This window comes from Garra rufa, chromosome 8 (genome assembly GCF_049309525.1).
Source record: "Garra rufa chromosome 8, GarRuf1.0, whole genome shotgun sequence".
NCBI lineage: Eukaryota > Metazoa > Chordata > Actinopteri > Cypriniformes > Cyprinidae > Garra > Garra rufa.
Genome location: NC_133368.1, coordinates 19,838,598 through 19,858,182, shown reverse-complemented (window position 1 = coordinate 19,858,182; position 19,585 = coordinate 19,838,598). Strand labels below are relative to the sequence as shown.

At 39.9% G+C, this 19,585-nt stretch overlaps 1 protein-coding gene across 1 annotated transcript in view; it reads right to left on the bottom strand.

The window, feature by feature from the left end:
- LOC141340109 (piezo-type mechanosensitive ion channel component 2) overlaps window positions 1-19,585 on the bottom strand; it is a 203,914-nt gene that overhangs the window by 28,974 nt on the left and 155,355 nt on the right. Inside the window, exons 36-40 of the mRNA XM_073845042.1 lie at window positions 18,606-18,723; window positions 14,998-15,117; window positions 14,616-14,831; window positions 6,987-7,245; window positions 6,164-6,352 (exon numbers count right to left, since the gene is read on the bottom strand). Coding sequence (XP_073701143.1) covers window positions 6,164-6,352; window positions 6,987-7,245; window positions 14,616-14,831; window positions 14,998-15,117; window positions 18,606-18,723 — 902 coding nt within the window. The remainder of the gene's footprint in view (window positions 1-6,163; window positions 6,353-6,986; window positions 7,246-14,615; window positions 14,832-14,997; window positions 15,118-18,605; window positions 18,724-19,585) is intronic.

The window sequence follows — 19,585 nt, the reverse complement described above, 5'->3', positions numbered from 1 at the left end:
GAGTGGTATTCGGCAAGATGCCCCAACATAAAAAAACCATGTGTCATGAGACAAAACCACAAGATTCAAATGCGAGTGAACAACAGTTTATTAGAAAAGCTTCAGCAAACAACAAGCAGAAGAGAGAAGACTGATGTGAGAAGTACACAAATCCGGCAGTGCAGGTGCAGAGTAATCCAGATCGCGCCGGGAAATAGCGCGTGCAGTCCGTGAACAGGAGAGAGAATACAGATCAAGCAGTCCCCACAAACAGACAGCAGCGCCAACCGCAACTCAGTATACGGACTCGGGAACTGGAGAGACTGACAGAAAGCTGGACACGGCATGAGAAACAACGATCAGACAACAATGCAGAGAAACGCCAGCCAGATAATGAGGTACACCTGTGACCACTCTGATTAGCTTGTCAGAGGGCGGCAACGCAAGGAGAGTGGCACACACACACCCACACAGACAGACACACATATATATACAGAATGAGCACACGGCTCTATGAACCGTGACACCATGCTTGTCTTATGTTCATCCTCTACTCCGCATTAAAATGTTTTTCCTCTTTTCATTGGATCATCTTGCAAGTATTTGGCTGTATATTGCTCTGATCAAACATTTTATGATATTGTGGTTGTTTTGTTGAACACCCTGAAAAGGTTTTCTGGTACAACACACTTTAAACTAGGAAATAAGGCTGTCAGCTATGTCTCTATGAACTTTTAATGTCTTAAAAATCTTTATGTAGCCTTAGACTTCCTAATATAATAAAACAATTTTTTTCTCTATAGCTTTTGTGAGAGCTCTGTTGACTTTACCATATTTGCTGCTCAACTTCAGTACATGCATGGGCTAAATGTATGTATATGTAACATCTCAAGCTGATTCAGTTTTTTTAAGAGTTTCTAAGGGCTTAATTGTGTTTTAAGACAAGAATTTCAAGACAAGATTTCTCTACCATAAAAATAAGTGACTTAAAACGGCAATGTTGAATAGGAGTTGAATAATTATGACATAGTTGTATTATGAAAAAAATCCTATAACTCAAACTATTTGTAAAGTACTACAATCTCTGGGTGCTTGAATAATTTCGATTGCAACTGTACATATTTTGATTTTTTTTTTTATTAATATTCATGTTGACACATGATTTATTAACAGCCTGTATAAGTGACACTTTTTTGTGTATTGTGCATTTAATGTGAACATAATGGCATCTGTTTACTGATTAGATTCAATATAGTTTCTAGTGAAGGGGTTCTGCTGGTCTCTGATTTTTAAACACATTTCTTAAACCATTTGGGTATCGTTATCGTTAGGGAGTAGGTTTGCTGAAACTTACAGGCCCTGTTTACCCTTGGTATTAAGATGCATTTTGGTCGATCGGATCGCAAGTGGACAATAGAGACACATACTCGTCTGTCATCGTCAAAACACGAGCGGAAGGGCTAAAGTTATTGCGCACCAATATTACATATGCTTGTACTTACTGCTGCTAGTGTTGTTAGCAAACATGCTGCACAAAGCAGCATGTATATGTATGGTCTTTTCAGCTGTTTCAGAGCAATGGAAGACATAAGCTTAGACAAATTCCACATGTTCGCAAATTTAGATAAAAGAGAAACATTGGAATAGAAGCCGCTTTCGTTTCAGCAATGATAGACTCAAGACCCCGCCGAACACTGAACTCACACTAGAAGTCCGGACTGGTGGAAAAACATTGTGCTCGGTACATTTTATGATCCTCAATGGCTCGAACATTTTTGCATGTGTGACAGCACACTTTCAATGATCTTTGCGATAAATTGCAGCCACTATTGAACCGTCAACATTAGGTCAGTAGGCTGAGAGTAGGCAGTCATTTGTGCCTGCTCGAATGTATTCGACTACATGAGTTTCTACACCACGAAAGCAATCTGGTCAAATGCTTTTCAACTACCTCTGGAAGTGAACAAGCTCAAAACATTTCCTACCCCATTTACATTTAGCACTGTCTACTTGTAATCCGAGAGACCAAAACGCATCTTAATTCCAAGTGTAAATGAGGCTACTGTTGGGGGTTGATTTCCTGTATTTTCTTTAGACGATTAGTGGTCACTTCAGAGGCTGTGTAAAGTAAACACCATTAAGGACTGCCCACTGAATACCTATAAAATACAATGTATCACTGACTCAGAACTAAAGTGTGAATTAAAATCAAAGGCAAAGGCAGGGTCTGGGCTCAGAGGGTCAAGGTGGAGCCAAAAGGTCATGAGCTCTTCGCGTTCATGGCAGTGGAGCTGAGGGACTAAGTAGAGCCAGAGGGCTTGGTGGAACTAGTGAAGGAAGCAGAGATATAAAGCCAGACAGAACCAGCAGATTCTACAGAACTAAAAGGCTGGATGGGTCCAGCAGAGGAGGAAGGACCAGATATTATGTTGCTTCCAGTGCTTGAAGTGGGCCGGCACTTCTGCCATATTGAATGAATGCAAGCGGAGTCGGCCTACGTTAGGATTGGTGCTGTGGGGTTGATGCGTAAATCCACATACAAGTATGCAAGCGAAAACAGCGTATTATATGCAAGTCAAATGCATGCATATCATATGTGTGCCAAAGTTAATTTCAGCTTATTAATAGCACGTCAAATAGAAACAGAAAATCGTGCTACTAGTACGCATTTTCATGAGACCGGGCTCTCGAATCGGTACATTATAACGAAAACAATACCTTAAAAAAATAAAAGAAGCAGGTCTTTGCGATCACATAACTTTAAACGGGTAAACTCCTAAAAAGTTCAAGGATCGTGAAAGCATTCAAACAGGAAGTTAAAAACAACAATAATAATGCAGAGAATAGTGACTTATGTCCAGATGCCGGTAAATGATTCTTTTCAGCGATTGAATCATGATAATAATTTAGGATTTTTTTCAGTCATTATTTCATATTACTTTGGTTGTCTGATAATAATAATAATAATAATATTATATATATATATATATATATATATATATATATATATATATATATATATATACACACACACACACACACACACCCACACACACACACACACACACACACACACACACACACACACACAGTAAGGAAAACAATTATTTGATCCCCTGCTGATTTTGTACATTTGCCCACTGATAAAGAAATGATCACTCTATAATTTTAATGGTAGGTTTATTTTACCAGTGAGAGACCAATATTGTATACCTACACAAGGCTGAAATGGGCTACAAGATCATCGCCAAGCAGCTTGCTTAGAAAGTGACAACAGTTGGTGCGATTATTCGCAAATGGAAGAAACACCAAAAAAACTATCAATCTCCCTCGGTCTGGGGCTTCATGCAAGATCTCACCTCGTGGAGTTTCAGTGATCATGACAATGGTGGGGACTCAGCCCAGAACTACACAGGAGGATTTTTTCAATGATCTCAAGACAGCTGGGGCCATAGTCACAAGGAAAACAAGTGGTAACACACCTGCAAGGTCCCAATGCTCAAATAACACATGTACAGGTCCATCTGAAGTTTGCCAACAAACATCTGAATGATTCTGAGGGGAATCTTAACAAATTAGAATACTTTATAAGACAAACAATAAAAAAAAATCTTTGGAATTGGAAGCCGAAGAGCAGCTCCTTTTCTAGTTTCTAGAAATTTCTAGTTAATGTGAAGTCTGACCTTGCACGGTACCTAGATGACCCCTTGAGGTTAGCGCAGTTGTCATATCTTGTAGACAGGTTGAATTCGGTGAACACATCAATGCTAGGGGGAGATGCCAACATCTTGCTTCTTTCAGACAAAGTCGGTGGATCTTTGGCGTGATAGGCCAAATAATAAAAATGTTGACATGTTTCCCAACTTCGCTGACTGTGTGCAAGAGACAGGGATAAATATTTCTTCTTTGATTAATACAGTCGCTCAGCATGTTGAGGGACTAAAACAACAATTCGGCCGTTATTTCACTGAGGATTTCAGTTCATTTGCTTGGGTCACAGATCCATTCATCTGCCCAGGAAAAGACCTTCCAGTTGACATAGTGGAGCAATTAGTCGAATTAAAGTGTGACACTAGACTGCGAGACCTCTACAGCTCTTCCTCTCTGCCATCATTTTGGTTGAACCTGATGCCTGAATATCCTTAGTTATCTAACGCCGCCGTAAAATTACTTCTTCCATTCACCTCAACTTATCTATGTGAGGCCAGGTTTTCAAAATTGACGGCTTTGAAAACAAAGTACCGAAATCGGCTCGAGGTGGAAGATGACCTGAGGCTTGCGCTGTCCAATATTGAACTGCAAATTGTGCTTCTTTGTAAAAAGCTGGCCAGTCAAGCACACCAACACCATGGTTATTTAACCAACTTTTGGTGCTTTTGGCAGTGTGGGCAGGTACCAAATCCTGCTGGAAAATAAAATTAGCATCTTTAAAAAGCTGGTCAGCAGAAGGAAACATGAAGTGCTCTAAAATTTCTTGGTAAACGGATGCAGTGACTCCACTGACACAGTGGACCAACACCAGCAGATGACATTGCACCCCCAAATCATCACAGACCGTGGAAACTTAACACTGGACATCAAGCAACTTGGGATATGAGCTTTCTCCAGACTCCAGGACCCTGGTTTTTAAATGAAATACAAAATTTGCTCTCATCTGAAAAGAGGACTTTGGACCACTGGGTAACAGTCCATTTCTTCTTCTCCTTAGCCCAGGTAAGATGCCTCTGACATTGTCTTAACAAGAGGAATACGACAACTGTAGCCAAATTTGACACGTCTGTGTGTGGTGGCTCTTGATGCCTTGACCCCAGCCTCAGTCCATTCCTTGTGAAGTTCACCCAAATTCTTGAATTAATTTCGCTTGACAAGCCTCTCAAGGCTGCGGTTCTCTCAGTTGGTTGTGCATCTTTTTCTTCCACACTTTTTCCTTCCACTCAACTTTCTGTTAACATGCTTGGATACAGCACTCTGTGAACAGCCAGCTTCTTTGGCAATGAATGTTTGTGGCTTACCCTCCTTGTGAAGGGTGTCAATGATTGTCTTCTGGACAACTGTCAGATCAGCAGTCTTCCCCATAATTGTGTAGCCTAGTGAACCAAACTGAGAGACCATTTTGAAGGCTCAGGAAACCTTTGCAGGTGTTTTGAGTTGATTAGCTGATCGGCATGTCACCATATTCTAATTTGTTGAGATAGTGAATTAGTGGATGTTTGTTAAATGTGAGCCAAAATCATCACAATTAAAAGAACCAAAGACTTAAAGGAACACTCCACTTTTTTTGGAAATAGGCTCATTCTCCAACTCCCCCCGAGTTAATAAGTTGAGTTGATATTTGTCCTATTTAAAAATTGACTCTTCTGTAGTTATATCGTGTACTAAGACCGGTGGAAATGCAAAGCTTCAATTTTCTAGGCTGATAAGATTAGGAACTACTCTCATATTCCGGCGTAATAGTCAAGGAAGTTTGCTGCCATAATAAGGCTGAAGCAGGAGCAGTAATACCACGCAGCACATGTGCAAATGCTAAACTAGCTGGGAACTCATTTCTGATAATACTCCGCCTGCTTCGGCCATATTACGGCAGCAAACTTCCTTGACTATTACGCCGGAATGGGAGTGTAGTTCCTAATCTTATCAGCCTAGAAACTCGCAGCTTTGCATTTCCACCGGTCTTAGTACACAATATAACTACAGAAGAGTCAAGTTATAAATACAACAAATATGGAAACTCGTTGGTCATTTTTGAACGCGATGCTACTGGTCTAATAGGATTCAATGATCTATGCTAAGCTATGCTAAAAGTGATATCACCAGAACAGGAGAACGGCTGAATGGATTTCAAAACGGTAAAAATCAACATATTAACTCGGGGAGAGTTGGAGAATGAGCCTATTTCCAAAAAAAGTGGAGTGTTCCTTTAAACTACTTCAGTCTATGTGCATTGAATTTATTTAATACACAAGTTTCACAATTTGAGTTGAATTACAGAAATAAATGAACTTTTCTACGACATTCTAATTTATTGAGATGCACCTGTTTATATATAAATTAATTTTGATCATTTTAATGCATTCCTGCTTCTTTTGTGTGAAAAGAAAAAAAAAAGTTAAATATCTAATAACAGTTTCCAATGGCAGTTAAAAATCTTATGTAGATTTCTGGGGGAGTGAAGCATTGGTAGTACCTTAAGAATGGAGCGATGGAAGAACAAAGCAATTAGCTGGATGAGGTCTAGCAGTACGTAGCCATCTTTCTTCTCAATTCCAACTATGTTGGGTACTGCAAATGCACGCTCTGCATTAATTCCACGATATGATGATGTAGTCCATGGAAAGAAGCCAAACTGGAAAAAGTACTTTACCACAACTGTGAGCTGAGTGGAGATAAAGAGAGGGGAAAAAAGATTTCAGATTTCAAAACATTTCAGGTGTACGTTCTTGTTTTTATGTTGGTGCCACCTGTAACTTTTGTGGTTCTTTTTGTGTGTGTGTGTGTGTGTACCTGGTATTCATCACGTTGTGGGGACCAAATGTCCCCACAAGGATAGGAATACCAGTAAATTTTGACCTTGTGGGGACATTTCTCAGGTCCCCATGAGGAAACAGGTTTATAAATCATGCACAATGAGTTTTTTTGAGGAAGTAAAAGTATGCACAATCTCCTGTGAGGGCTAGGTTTAGGTGTAGGGTAGGGTTAGGGCGATAGAAAATACGGTTTGTACAGTATAAAAACCATTACGCCTATGGAATGTCCCCATAAAACATGTAAACCAGTGTGTGTGTGTGTGTGTGTGTGTGTTTTTTTTTAATGATATAGAACAAATTAAAGTTATGAGTAGTCTTTTTTTTTCATCCTATGAAAAAGCCTATAGCCCCTAATCCTGCTCTTGCGGTCCCACTGTTTTGCAAATTTTATTTCCAAAATGCTTTAGCACACCTGGCCTGAGAATATATTATGGTTGACTCAATCATTAAAACATCAGCTACACCAGTTGTGAAGATGCTGACCTGTGTGTAGATAATAGCTGTCATCCAGAAGCGCTTGGTTGGCCGTGGCACTGACAACATGGCCCACAGGAAGATGAGGATGGGCAGGAAGAGTGATAGCAGAGAGGCAGAAACCATGTGATTTAAGATAATCACAAAGTAACAGAACATCTCTGACTGAGACTCCATCAAATTGTAAAGAGCAAAGATGAGACGCACACCACAAGGCAATGAAGAGTAGAATTTATCAGACTCCTCAATCTCCGGAATATCAAATATTCTGCATGAAGGAAGTAAAAACAGAAATGTAAACTAATGGACTGGGAAGCAGTAGGTGAGCTAATGGGCTGTGAAACTATTTATCTGTATAGGTAAAGGGTATTGTCAATGCAAATAGATAAAATGGAACCTGCAAAATGCAAAATGTAAATTGTTTGTCGTCATACTTTAAAACAACAGATATGGTAATTTCAACATTTCAACATAGTCATATAAATATATTTAGAGGCTAAAAGGAAATTAGTGGAGAGTACTTTTTTTTATCTGTAATGGTGATCTAGTATATGTGTATGCGTCTTAATCTTAATTAAGGAAACTGGACTGTCTAGCATGCAGCGTTACATTTTGTTTGTGCTGCAGATTCACACACCCATCTCTATGAATCATTGGCACAGTCTTTATATCATAGAAGGAAATGTATGTATATGTTCATTGTTAAGGCACTTTTAGGTAAGTTGCCTTATATTTCAAATATCTTAATCTCTTACACAAAGAGTTACTGTACTAGATCTCAGTCATTCATTCAGTTAAAAGTTCCAAAAGTTTGCTCATAATTTGGAAAAATGCGCTTTCTCCTTTCACATAATTTACATTATTACAATAGCTTTCTCCTCAGGCTGGCACAAACAGCTCGATTATTTCCGGGTTCCACCTTCCGAAAAACCAAATGTATTGTGATTGGTTAGCAGTTCCACTGCATTGCGATTGGCAAACAGCGTAGACCGTGTTCCGTTCTGCCGCGCCCCTTCCCAAAGCAGCAAACTAGATTAAAGTGATTCTTTATTTAAATATGGATATTTTTCTTACAAAAACACATCGGATCACTAAAGGAGGCTTTTATCGACAGCCCTGGAGCCATGTGAGGCACTTTTTATTATGGATCGACTTGTTTTAGACTGATGGAGAGAAACACTCGTCTATACTGTTCAGTTCTAAAGCTCGTGAGAGCTAGGATTATTTTTAATGTAACTCCGATTGCATTCGTCTGAAAGAAGGAAGTCATATACACCTAGGATACATGAAGAGTGAGTAAATAAAACGCTACAGTAGTGTTGGTCCTATCATCAGCCTGCGAGATCGCAGATACATGACATTATCATTATTGTGCTAATGTATTTATTATTTACATGCCCGAAACCATAAGGCTAGTGAAGCTATCTACACTGTATGATGAATAAATGTCTTACCACACACACTGCACGTCTATGGCGAGACTCTGATGCGTGCACGGATGATCACTATTCAATGTTCATGTTTACATCAGCCATGACTCTGCATGTGTTTGAACCCTCTATACCAGGGGTTCTTAACCTTTTTGATGTCGTGGCCCAAATTTTACAGTACAAAATGGCCCAGGGCCCATTCAAATATTAGCGCTGTACTGGTTTATTGATCTCACCCTTGGTTTGATTTATATTCAATAACTAAATGAAATCCACTTGCAGTTTAACAGTTTATTATTAATGTGTATGTAAACCTGCACACACAACAATTCATGGAACAAATCAATCTGCATCAAGAACAAATTTAAAGGCTCAAGTCAGGCCTATTAACACAAAAATCAGTTAGATTTGACAAATTTTAAATGAAAAGTGAAATAAAGTGCAAATGAAAATAATGTAGTTTCCTGCACATACAACAAGATGCCAAACACACAACAATTCAAGGAACAAATCAATCTGCATAAAGGCTCAAGTCAGGCATATTAACACAAAAAACTGTTAGATTTGACAAATTTTACTTACAAAAAATAATAAATAAAATAAAAACAATAAAATGTGTTGCTAAAATAAATAAATTCAAAATAATATTTTTCAAATTAAATAAGTTGTAAATGAAAATTGAAATAAAGTGCAAATGAAAAAAATATAGCTTTATAATCTGCTAAATAATTTGATAATTGTTTCAGCAGTCTACATTTTTGCATGGCAGAACCTGAAGTTGCTCTTCATATCTGTTATAAATGAACAATAACAGTCACAACAGTCCAATTTGAACAAGCTACAACTCCCTATTTATGTTCCCCTCTTAATGAGACACTTGGGCCTGCTTCACAGACATTATCAAATCCAGCCTGGGTGGAATGGGGGAAAGGCTCACTCTCAGAGTAGCCTCCAGTGTTGCTTTGAGTCTGTTTCGTGCCTTGGTCTTAGTTGTGGCCACAATGGAGAATCCTGATTCACACAGGTATGTAGTTGTGAATGCGAGGAGTAGTTTCACAGCCCTCAGTGCTAGACATGGGTACTCTTTTGAGACAACAATCCAGAAGGAGCCAAGATCCAGTTTGCCCCACTGCAACTCTAAAGTACTGTCAGTGGCTACTTCCAGAAGCTGGGATTCCAGATGTGAGGGCAAAGCAACATCATTTTTAGTGGGATCCACAGAAAATGGGTCCACAATCCACATGTGTCCCTCTCTGGGATCCTCAGGAAAGTAGTCATCAAATTTCACTGCCAGTTGTGAGAGGTGCTGTGAGACTAAGTCACTAATCTTCACCTGGGGGGAGTTTTCCAAAATATCAGACAAAAGGGGAAACATGTCCATTCTTTTTTCCTGAGCCCTCTTAATCCACAAAGCAAGTTTCCTCTTAAAAGCTTGAACTTTATCTGCAACAAAAAATATGTTGCTATTTCTCCCTTGAAGTGAGATATTCAGCTGGTTCAGTAGTGAAAAAATGTCACAGAGGTAGGCAAGTTTAGCTGTGAACTGTGCATTGGCATAATAATGTGCAAAAGGAGAATTTCTCTCAGTGAGAAAAGATAGGACCTCATTCCTCAGTTCAAACAAACGCTTGAGGACCAGTCCTCTTGAGAGCCATCTCACCTCACTGTGATAGAGCAGCTGGACATGATCTGCTTCCAAGCCTTCACAAAGTTTGGAAAAACATCTGGAGTTCACAGCATTATTTTTAATGAAGTTTATGGTTTTCACACTTACATCCATCACCTCATGTAACTCTGGTGACATTTTTTTTGCCGCAAGACTTTCACGGTGAAGAAAACAGTGGGTCCATTTAGCTTCTGGGGCACGATCAAGTATCTGCCTGACGACACCGTGATGCTTGCCTGTCATTGACGCGGCACCATCGCTGCACACCCCAACACAGTTCTGCCAGTCTAGGCCGTTCTCTTTGAAGTAGTTATCCATGCAGCGGAAACATTCCTGAGCCGTAGTCCGTGTGGGTAGCTCTCCACAAAACAGTATGTCTTCGTGCAAACTACTGTCCCAGCGATAGCGAACAAAAACCAGTAGCAGTGCAGCATTTGTGACGTCAGTAGATTCGTCTAGTTGCAAAGAGAAAAATGGGCTGCTTTTTATTCTTTCTAGCAACTGATGCTGTATGTCTGTGGCCATGTCCGCGATACGGTGACTAACAGTGTCGTTTGAGAGTGGGACGGTTAGCAGCTTTTTTGCAGCAGCCTTTCCGATCATCTCACGGCACATATCCACAGCGGCAGGTAAAACCAACTCCTCCGCTATCGTGAATGCTTTCTTAGTCTGTGCCACTCGTCTGGCTACGAGGTAGCTGGCTTTCAAAGCGCATTTAGAATTTCCAGTCAGTGACACAACAGACCTTTTCTGCATCTGAAGCCCATTTTCTTTTCTCTTGAAAAATTCCACCGACTTTCCCACAAGTGATGGATGTTTGGTTTCTAGGTGCCGCTTTAGTTTTGAAGGCTTCAGTGCTTCGTTGGACAACATTAGCCCACACTCCACACACTGGGCTCTCGGCTCTGCCTCGTCACCTCCATTCACAAATCCACACTTAATGAAGATTGTATTTGCGGCAAAATCTTGACTTTTGGGGCGGGTTGGCGCAACTTTGCTCTCCCCTTTTCCGCTTTAAAAATTTCTCCATAACTTTTTCTAAAGGCTACGGTTGACTGAGTGTCTTCTTCTGCTTATTAGCGCTTGTTAAACAACTAACTGAGGCATTACTGCTACTAGTGGTGGGATTGTGTATTGTAACTGTCTCATGGATAACAGTCATAGATAACAGTGGTCATTCTGGTGTCTTCAATTGATAACTTGTTTGGTCCCGCGGCCCTTGCGGCCCACAGGTGAAAAATGTAAAGTTTCTTGCGGCCCTCCAGGTGGCGCTCGCGGTTAAGAATAGGTGCTCTATACCACACGCCAATGGCGCGGCTCCAGCACTGATTCCGGAGCAGTTCGCGGACTCTTTAGTTAAAGCTGAGACGACCTGTGGCTCACTGAAGCATCCCAGAAGCAGCTGTCCATAATACATTGCTAAAGTTAGGCAAATCCCCCACCCGCTAACAAACTGAATTTCCATAGGCGGGATACCGCGTTGTGACATCATTGCATGCAGAAAACAAACGCTATAGTCCAAAGGAGCCGTTCGTTGTAGTTCTTGAAAAGGGACTTTTTTTTTCCCAAACATACACTCCACACACTGGCTAAAGTACAAAAAGTAGAAAAGCATAGTTGCACCCTTTTAAAATACTGGACTGTTGCTACTCTCCATAGTAGTGGATATCCTCCACAGATATTTGTAAGAGATCTCTGTACAATGATGACAAAGTGGAAACAGAATTTTATTAGAATTCACGCAAGTATTCAGATGCTTTAGTACTACTTAGTACTTAGTCAGCCTCAAGTCTTTTTGGATATGCCACAACAAGCTTTGCACACCTGGGGCCTCATTTATAAAGACTTGCGTAGAAACCATCCTTGATTTTATCTAAGAACTTTTCTGATTTGATCGTAAGAGCGATTCAGAGAAAACGAACGTACCACGAAATCCATGCGTCCGCCAGTCATTCAGTTATAAATCACAAATGATCGTGAAATTGTGTGCAGCTGAATGTTCCGCCGTCGAAACGCCCCTGCTTAATTAATTAACATATAAAATGAGCTCATTCCTAAAGCAAAAACTCTGTGACAATGGCAAGAAAAAAGGAGCGCAAGAAATCAAATTATAGTGAGGCTGAACTATCTGCAATACCAGGCATTACCACAAGGAAACGGTCGTACGCCAAGCTGGAATCTGACGTGGAGATAAGTACTTTTCCACGTCAAAGACGGTTTTTATAAATCTGTACTTTGACGTGGATTTGATCGTACGAACACTCTAAGATCAAATCAGTGCGTAAGAAAGTTTTATAAATGAGGCCCCTGGATTGGGGGATTTTCTGTCATTCTTCTTTGCAAATCCTTTTAAAGGAACACTCCACTTTTTTTGGAAATAGGCTCATTCTACAACTCCCCCTGAGTTAATAAGTTGATTTTTACCGTTTTGAAATCCATTCAGCCGTTCTCCTGTTCTGGCGATATCACTTTTAGCATAGCTTAGCATAGATCATTGATTCCTATTAGACCAATAGCATCACGTTCAAAAATGACCAACGAGTTTCGATATTTGTCCTATTTAAAACTTGACTCTTCTTTAGTTATATCGTGTGCTAAGACCGGTGGAAATGCAAAGCTTCAATTTTCTAGGCTGATAAGATTAGGAACTACACTCCCATTCCGGCATAATAGTCAAGGAAGTTTGCTGCCGTAATAAGGCTGAAGCAGGAGCAGTAATACCACGCAGCACATGTGCAAATGCTAAACTAGCTGGGAACTCATTTCTGATAATACTCCGCCTGCTTCGGCCATATTACGGCAGCAAACTTCCTCGACTATTACGCCGGAATGGGAGTGTAGTTCCTAATCTTATCAGCCTAGAAACTCGCAGCTTTGTATTTCCACCGGTCTTAGTACATGATATAACTACAGAAGAGTCAAGTTTTAAATACAACAAATATGGAAACTCGTTGGTCATTTTTGAACGTGATGCTATTGGTCTAATAGGATTCAATGATCTATTCTAAGCTATGCTAAAAGTGATATCGCCAGAACAGGAGAACGGCTGAATGGATTTCAAAACGGTAAAACTCAACTTATTAACTCGGGGGGAGTTGGAGAATGAGCCTATTTCCAAAAAAAGTGGAGTGTTCCTTTAAGCTCGGTCAGATTGGATGGGGACCGTTGGTGGACAGCCATTTTCAATGGCCGATAGGGTTCAAATCAGGGCTCTGGCTGGGCCACTCTAGGACATTCCTGTGTTGCCTTGGCTGTGTGCTTAGGGTCATTGTCATGTTGGAACGTAAACCTTTGGCCCAGTCTGAGGTTCTGAATGCTCTGGACTATTAATATTAATATTAATATTACTAATATTTTGGTGCACTGAGCTTTTCTTTTACTCTGAGTCCCATAGTCCCTGCCACTAAAAAACAGCCCCACAGCATGAGGCTGCTACCAGCACACTTTACTTTTGGGAATTTCCTTCAAACATGATGCTTAGAATTGAGGTTCATCAGACCAGAGAATCTTGTTTCTCAGAGTCTGAGGGTCCTTTAGGTGCTGTTTTGCAAATTCAAAGTGTGTTTTCATGCATTTTCATTGAGGAGAGGATTGATTTTGGCCACACCGCCATAAAGCCCATTTTATGGAGTGTTGCAGTGATGTTTGTCCTTCTGTAGGTTTTTCCCATCTGCATATATGATCATGGAGCTCAAATAGAGTGAGCGTCAGGTTCTTGGTCACCAGTGTAGACATGGCCCTTCTCCATCAATTGTTCTGTTTGGCTGGGCGACCGGCTCTTGCAAGAGTCCTGGTTGTGCCAAACTTAATCCATTTGAGAGTTATGGAAGCCACTGTGCTCTTGGGAACCTTCAGTGCAGCAGAAAGTTTGTGTAGCCTTCCCCAGATCTGTGCCTTGATACAATGTTGTCTCTGAGCTTTGCAGGCAGTTCCTTTTACTTCATAGCTTGGTTTTTGCTTTGATATGCATTGCCAGCTGTGAGTCCTTTTATAGAGAGGTGTGTGCCATTCCAAATCATGTCCAATCAATTAATTTACCACAGGTGGGCTCATCTCAGCAATGATCAAGAGAAATGGGAGGCACCTGAGCTAAATTTCAAGTGTTGTTCCAAAGGGTCTGAATATTTAAATGTGATATTTCTTTTTTTTTTCTTTTTGATAAATTTACAGACATTTCTAAAATTCTGTTTTCACTTTGTCATGAGTTACGATGTGTAGATCAATGAGAAAAAAAATAAATTTAAACAATTGTAGTATCAGGCTGCAACGTAACAAAATAAAAAAAGTGAAGGGGGTCTAAATACTTTCTGAGTGCACTGTATAATGTGGTATAATGTGTGTAGTTGAGTATGTACTTGTAGTTTTATAGTAAAGTATCATTTAGTAGTATCACTTACAAGAACATTGACCTTATGTCTTCGGTAATTTAAACAAATTCAAAACATAAGGTTCAAAAAGGTGAAATGTTGTGAAATATTAGTGAAAACACTAAGAATTTATTTTATAATTTTTTATATAATCATGCATGTGTGCATAACCTACTTGTTAAGCAGCAATTCACTGGCAGTAAGTGCTCTGGTCTCTTTACTGAGCATTCTGGACTCTTGAAACTCATAATTTTCTGTGTTGTGCAGATTATTCATTCCTGGAATTTCTGGCAGCACAAAGTTGAATGTATTTTCTTCATTTGTGCATCCTTCTTTCATCTTTTCAAATCTATCAACGTGATCGTTCAGCACTTTATTTTCATCAGGACTTCTTCTAAAGAACAAACAATCAACAACATAAATTTGGGTGTGTAGTTATAGACACGGCTATTATATATGATAAAATTAAAATTATAAGAAACAAGAATTACACAAGATACAATAAGTGGTTTCTGATTTTGTATTGTTAATGAAAAAAATGAGAAACTGATGTTTACTCTGTCAGGACATCTTTATTTTGGCAGCACTGGGAAACATCAAGCTCTGTAAGGTCCAAGGCTTCCAACTCATCTTGAGTTGACTGGCGTGTCACTAGAAGTGTGTCATCAGTCTGGCAGCTGAAAAACACATACAAAGGTAAATTCAACATTACCAACACTTAACTTCTGTCCACAGTTGTTGGCTTGGTTGTTTAGCTGCACAATAGGAAAATGACAAAGGGTGGTTGCAAACGCAGCAGTGCATGGAAAGTTGTGACATCAGGGGTTCCCCAAGGTGGAGTTGTGTCACCATATTTGTTTTTACTTCATATCTCAATCCATGAAGTCATTTTTGGTGATACATTGGACACAGTTTATGCAGATGATATTGGTATATCACAAGCTGTAAACTTAGACATAGAAACAGACAAAAATGGAAATGGAGGCATTGCTTTGGAAACATCTTTGGAAACATCAACATCTTCACTTTTCGAAAGTCTTTGCAAAACATGGAGCTTCTGCTGATGACTCAGTCATTGTATTGCTCCTTGATCAGACCCTATCTGGAGTATGCAAATGTGCTGTTAGTTGGTTGCACAAAAAAGCTAATAGCTTTGAAGCAATTAGCTTTGCTGGAAAGCATGCAAAAGAGAGCACGGCAAATCATTTACTAAGACATCAGTATATCTACCTATCTATTAATCACTTGCGTTCTGCAAGTAAATGGTGCATTATTGTGCCATCCCAAAGAGGCACAAAATCTATTTCATGGACTTTTACATTAACTGTTCCCTCCTGGTGAAATGACCTGCCCAACTCAATCCAAACAGATTCCTTGGCTTCTTTTCAAGAAACGGCTAAAATCACATCTTTATTTGACCCTCTAACTCTAGCACTCTCTATTCTAATTATGTTCTTAAAGAAATAATAATAAAAACTAAACTTGCACTATATTCATTTTCTAACTGCTTGTATGCTTAAAAAAATAAAATGAAAATAACCCTAGCTTCTTTTTGCATTCTATTTATTTATTTTATTTTTATCATATAATTAACAAAAATGCCTCTAACACTAACTTGCTCTATTCTTTTCCTATTTTATCTGTTTTCTTTTTATTTATTATATAACTAACAAAACAACTTGCTACATGTACTGCGTTATAAGCTAACTGAGACAAGTAATTTGACATTATTTAAAGCAAGGACAAAACGTTATGCTAGTTCAACCATTCCTTATGGTATGAGACTGTTCAAAAAATGTAATGGAATGAATGGAAGTGAACAGACTGACAGACAGTAATCTCACAGTGAATATTAAAAAGACCAAGGAACTCATCATTGACTTTAGAAGACATCATGAGGACCACACTCCCTTCCAGCAATAACGGAAGAAGTGGAGAGGGTCTCCTGTTTCAAATTTCCAGGGATCTACATCACAGAGGACCTCACGTGGACTATAAACTGCTATGCTCTGGTTAACAAAATCCCAACAGCAGCTCTACCTTTTGCGATCCCTGAAAAAGAACCATCTGTCCACAGACCTGCTTAGATCCTTCTACCTCTGTTCCACCCATAGTGTGCTGACATACTGCATTACAGCTTTGTATGTGAACTGCACAAAAAAGACAGGAAGAGTCTCCAAATAGTCCAACTGCCTACCCCAGAGGATATTTTCAACAGGCATTGCCTTCGCAGAGCCAATATCATCAGTCAGGATAAAACACATCCTTGTCACCACCTGTTTGCTCTGTTGCCCTCTTGAAAACACTATAGAGCAGTGATTCTCAACCAGTGGGCCGCGACCCTCTACTGGACCTTGGAGCGCCATATGGTGGGCCGCGTAGGCAGTGGTAGACTACCCCTAAATAAAATTTTTCAATTAAAATTTTTTTAAATGATAGATTTTGTTATTTTCTAATTATCTAATTGTTCTTATGAATTTATGTGATAAAAACACTCAAGTCAAGCAAAGAAGCATTATCTAAATGGTAATTTATTTTTAAATATCGCAACACCAATCACGTCACAACGTCAGATTGAACGGTTGTTTGATCAGATGCGGTAACATTACGTTACTGTAATATGGATCTGAAAAGAAGAGCAGACGTGGGAGACAGACATGTGCAAGCAAAAGCTTCTAAGTGTGTGGTGAGAAAATACGATGATGAATACATTCAATTTGGATTCATAAGAGCAGGTACTGAGACTAAGCCAAAGGCGCAGTGTGTTGAAAGTGGAGACATTTTGTCAAATGAGGCACTAAAACCATCAAAGCTGCAAAGACATTTGAACTCAAACCACCCGGGCTGTGTTGGAAAGCCAAAATAATCTTTTCTAAGGAAAAAAGATGGACTTCAGGCCCAACAAAAAGTCATAACATCGTTATCAACTCAATCAAAAGCCACCTTGAAAGCTAGCTATATGATTGCCGCTCATGTTGCTCATAGTAAGAAATCCTTTACTATAGCTGAGGAACTTATTTTGACAAGTGCTGTGGATATGTGTCGAGAGCTACTGGGTGATGCAACTGCAGCCAAAATTCAGTCAGTACAGCTTTCCGACATGGTGGCTAGACAAATAGTTGATATGAGCGATGACATTGAATGCCAACTCGTGGAACAAATAAAGGCAAGCCCTTATTTTGCCATACAGCTGGACGAGTCGCCAGACATAAGCAACGCCGCGTTACTGTTAGTTTTTGTCCGATACTGCATGGACAGTAATCTTTGTGAAGATCTACTATTTTGCAAAGAACTTCCAACAAGAACAGCGGCAGATAATGGCATGCACTGCCTTGATAAGTACTTCATTGAAAAAGGTCTTAATTGGAAATACTGCACAGGTATTTGCACAGGCGGCACGGCTGCTATGACGGGAAAACATCGCAGTGTTGTTAAACAAATCCAAGAGTGAGCGCCAGAAGCAAAGTGGACACACTGTTTCTTGCACAGGGAAAGTCTTGCAACAAAGCAGATGTCACCAGAACTGCATGAGGTCATGAACGTTGCTGTGAAAACTGTTAACTATATAAGCAAAAATGCACTCAACTCAAGGTGTTTTGCAGCTCTGTGTGAATGACTTGATGCTGATCATTTGCAGCTCTTGTACCAGTGAAATAAGGTGGCTTTCGAGAGGATGTGTGCTTAATCGTCTTTTTGAACTGAGAAAAGAAGTGCACACATTTCTGGAAGAGCAACATTCCCCTCTTGCTGAGCATTACACTGATGATCAATTTTGTGCAAAACTGTCCTACGTATCTGATATATTTGATCAGTTAAATCAGCTGAATGTGTCAATGCAAGGCAGAAACTGCAGTGTTCTTGGTTTCAAACAAAATTGACGGATTCAAGAAAAAACTCATTTGACATATTTCAACATCTAAATGAAACTTTGGAAGCCTCTTCTCATGTGAACATTTTAAGCATTATAACCTAGCACTTGTCTCAGTTGTCTCAAAAGTTTGCTGACTACTTCCCAGAGGACCCATGACATGGAAACCTTTGGATTTTGGACCCATTCTCTGTGGATCCTGCTTCAGAAGACATGGCTCTGTCCACTGTGTTGGAAAATGAACTGATGGAGCTATCAGCTGACAGCAGCCTAAAACTTCAACACACACAAGCTGACCTTGCTTCATTTTGGTTTCTGGCTGCAAGTGAATATCCTTCTCTGTCAAAGCGGGCAATCAAATTTCTATTGCCTTTCACCACCACATACTTATTTGAGTCGGGGTTCTCCACTGTGACTGTCACAAAATTAAAAAAAGCAAAAAGCAAACTGAAAGCTACTTCGGATGCTACTCTCCGTGTCAATCTTTCACCCTTTTCACCAATACTTGATCTTATTATCTCCATGAAGCAAGCACAAGTGTCTCACTAAGGGTATGCAGAATATGCATTTTGTAGCAAGGTGTGTCTCAATATATATAGTTTTTCTCATGTGAACTACTCCAAAGCCCATTCATGTAAATATGTTAATGTGTTGGGATTTATGAATGGTCCTAGAGTGGTTGTTGATAAAAACTGTTTAATTGACATGTGGCACACCTGTTGGACTTCCTCAATTTTGGATGTGTGGGAAGGGGGGATACAAGCAACGTGTACAGTTTTTCTCCAGTTGAATTGGAAAAAAATAATATAAATGAATTTACATTTACGTAATGCTTCTGTCACGGATTGGCCAGGTTCTTCCACCTCACTCACCCAAAGATCGCTCTCACCTGAATACTAATCAGTCACACCTGCACGCAATCATCACGGCACCCATATAAGCACACCACACACAGTCACCATTGTCCGGGCTCGTTGCTGCGAAAGCGGACTACTCTACTCTCCTTCGTGGATTCTAGAGATTACAGATCTGGCCATTTAAAATGCGCGCGGGAAGTAAAGTGGTCTCGCGTGACGCCGGTGTATTCCAAGGGAACACGGAAAATACAATGACATAGGAAAGACATGATCAGTAGGGGGCAGTCATGTAACGCACTGGACTGGAGCGGCAGCAAACATCGCTCTAAGCCCGAATGACTCGTTTGTACGGTGACCTGGAGGGGACATCTTCTTCGGACATTATTCGTTTATATTCGTTAATTTTCCTATCATTTCGAT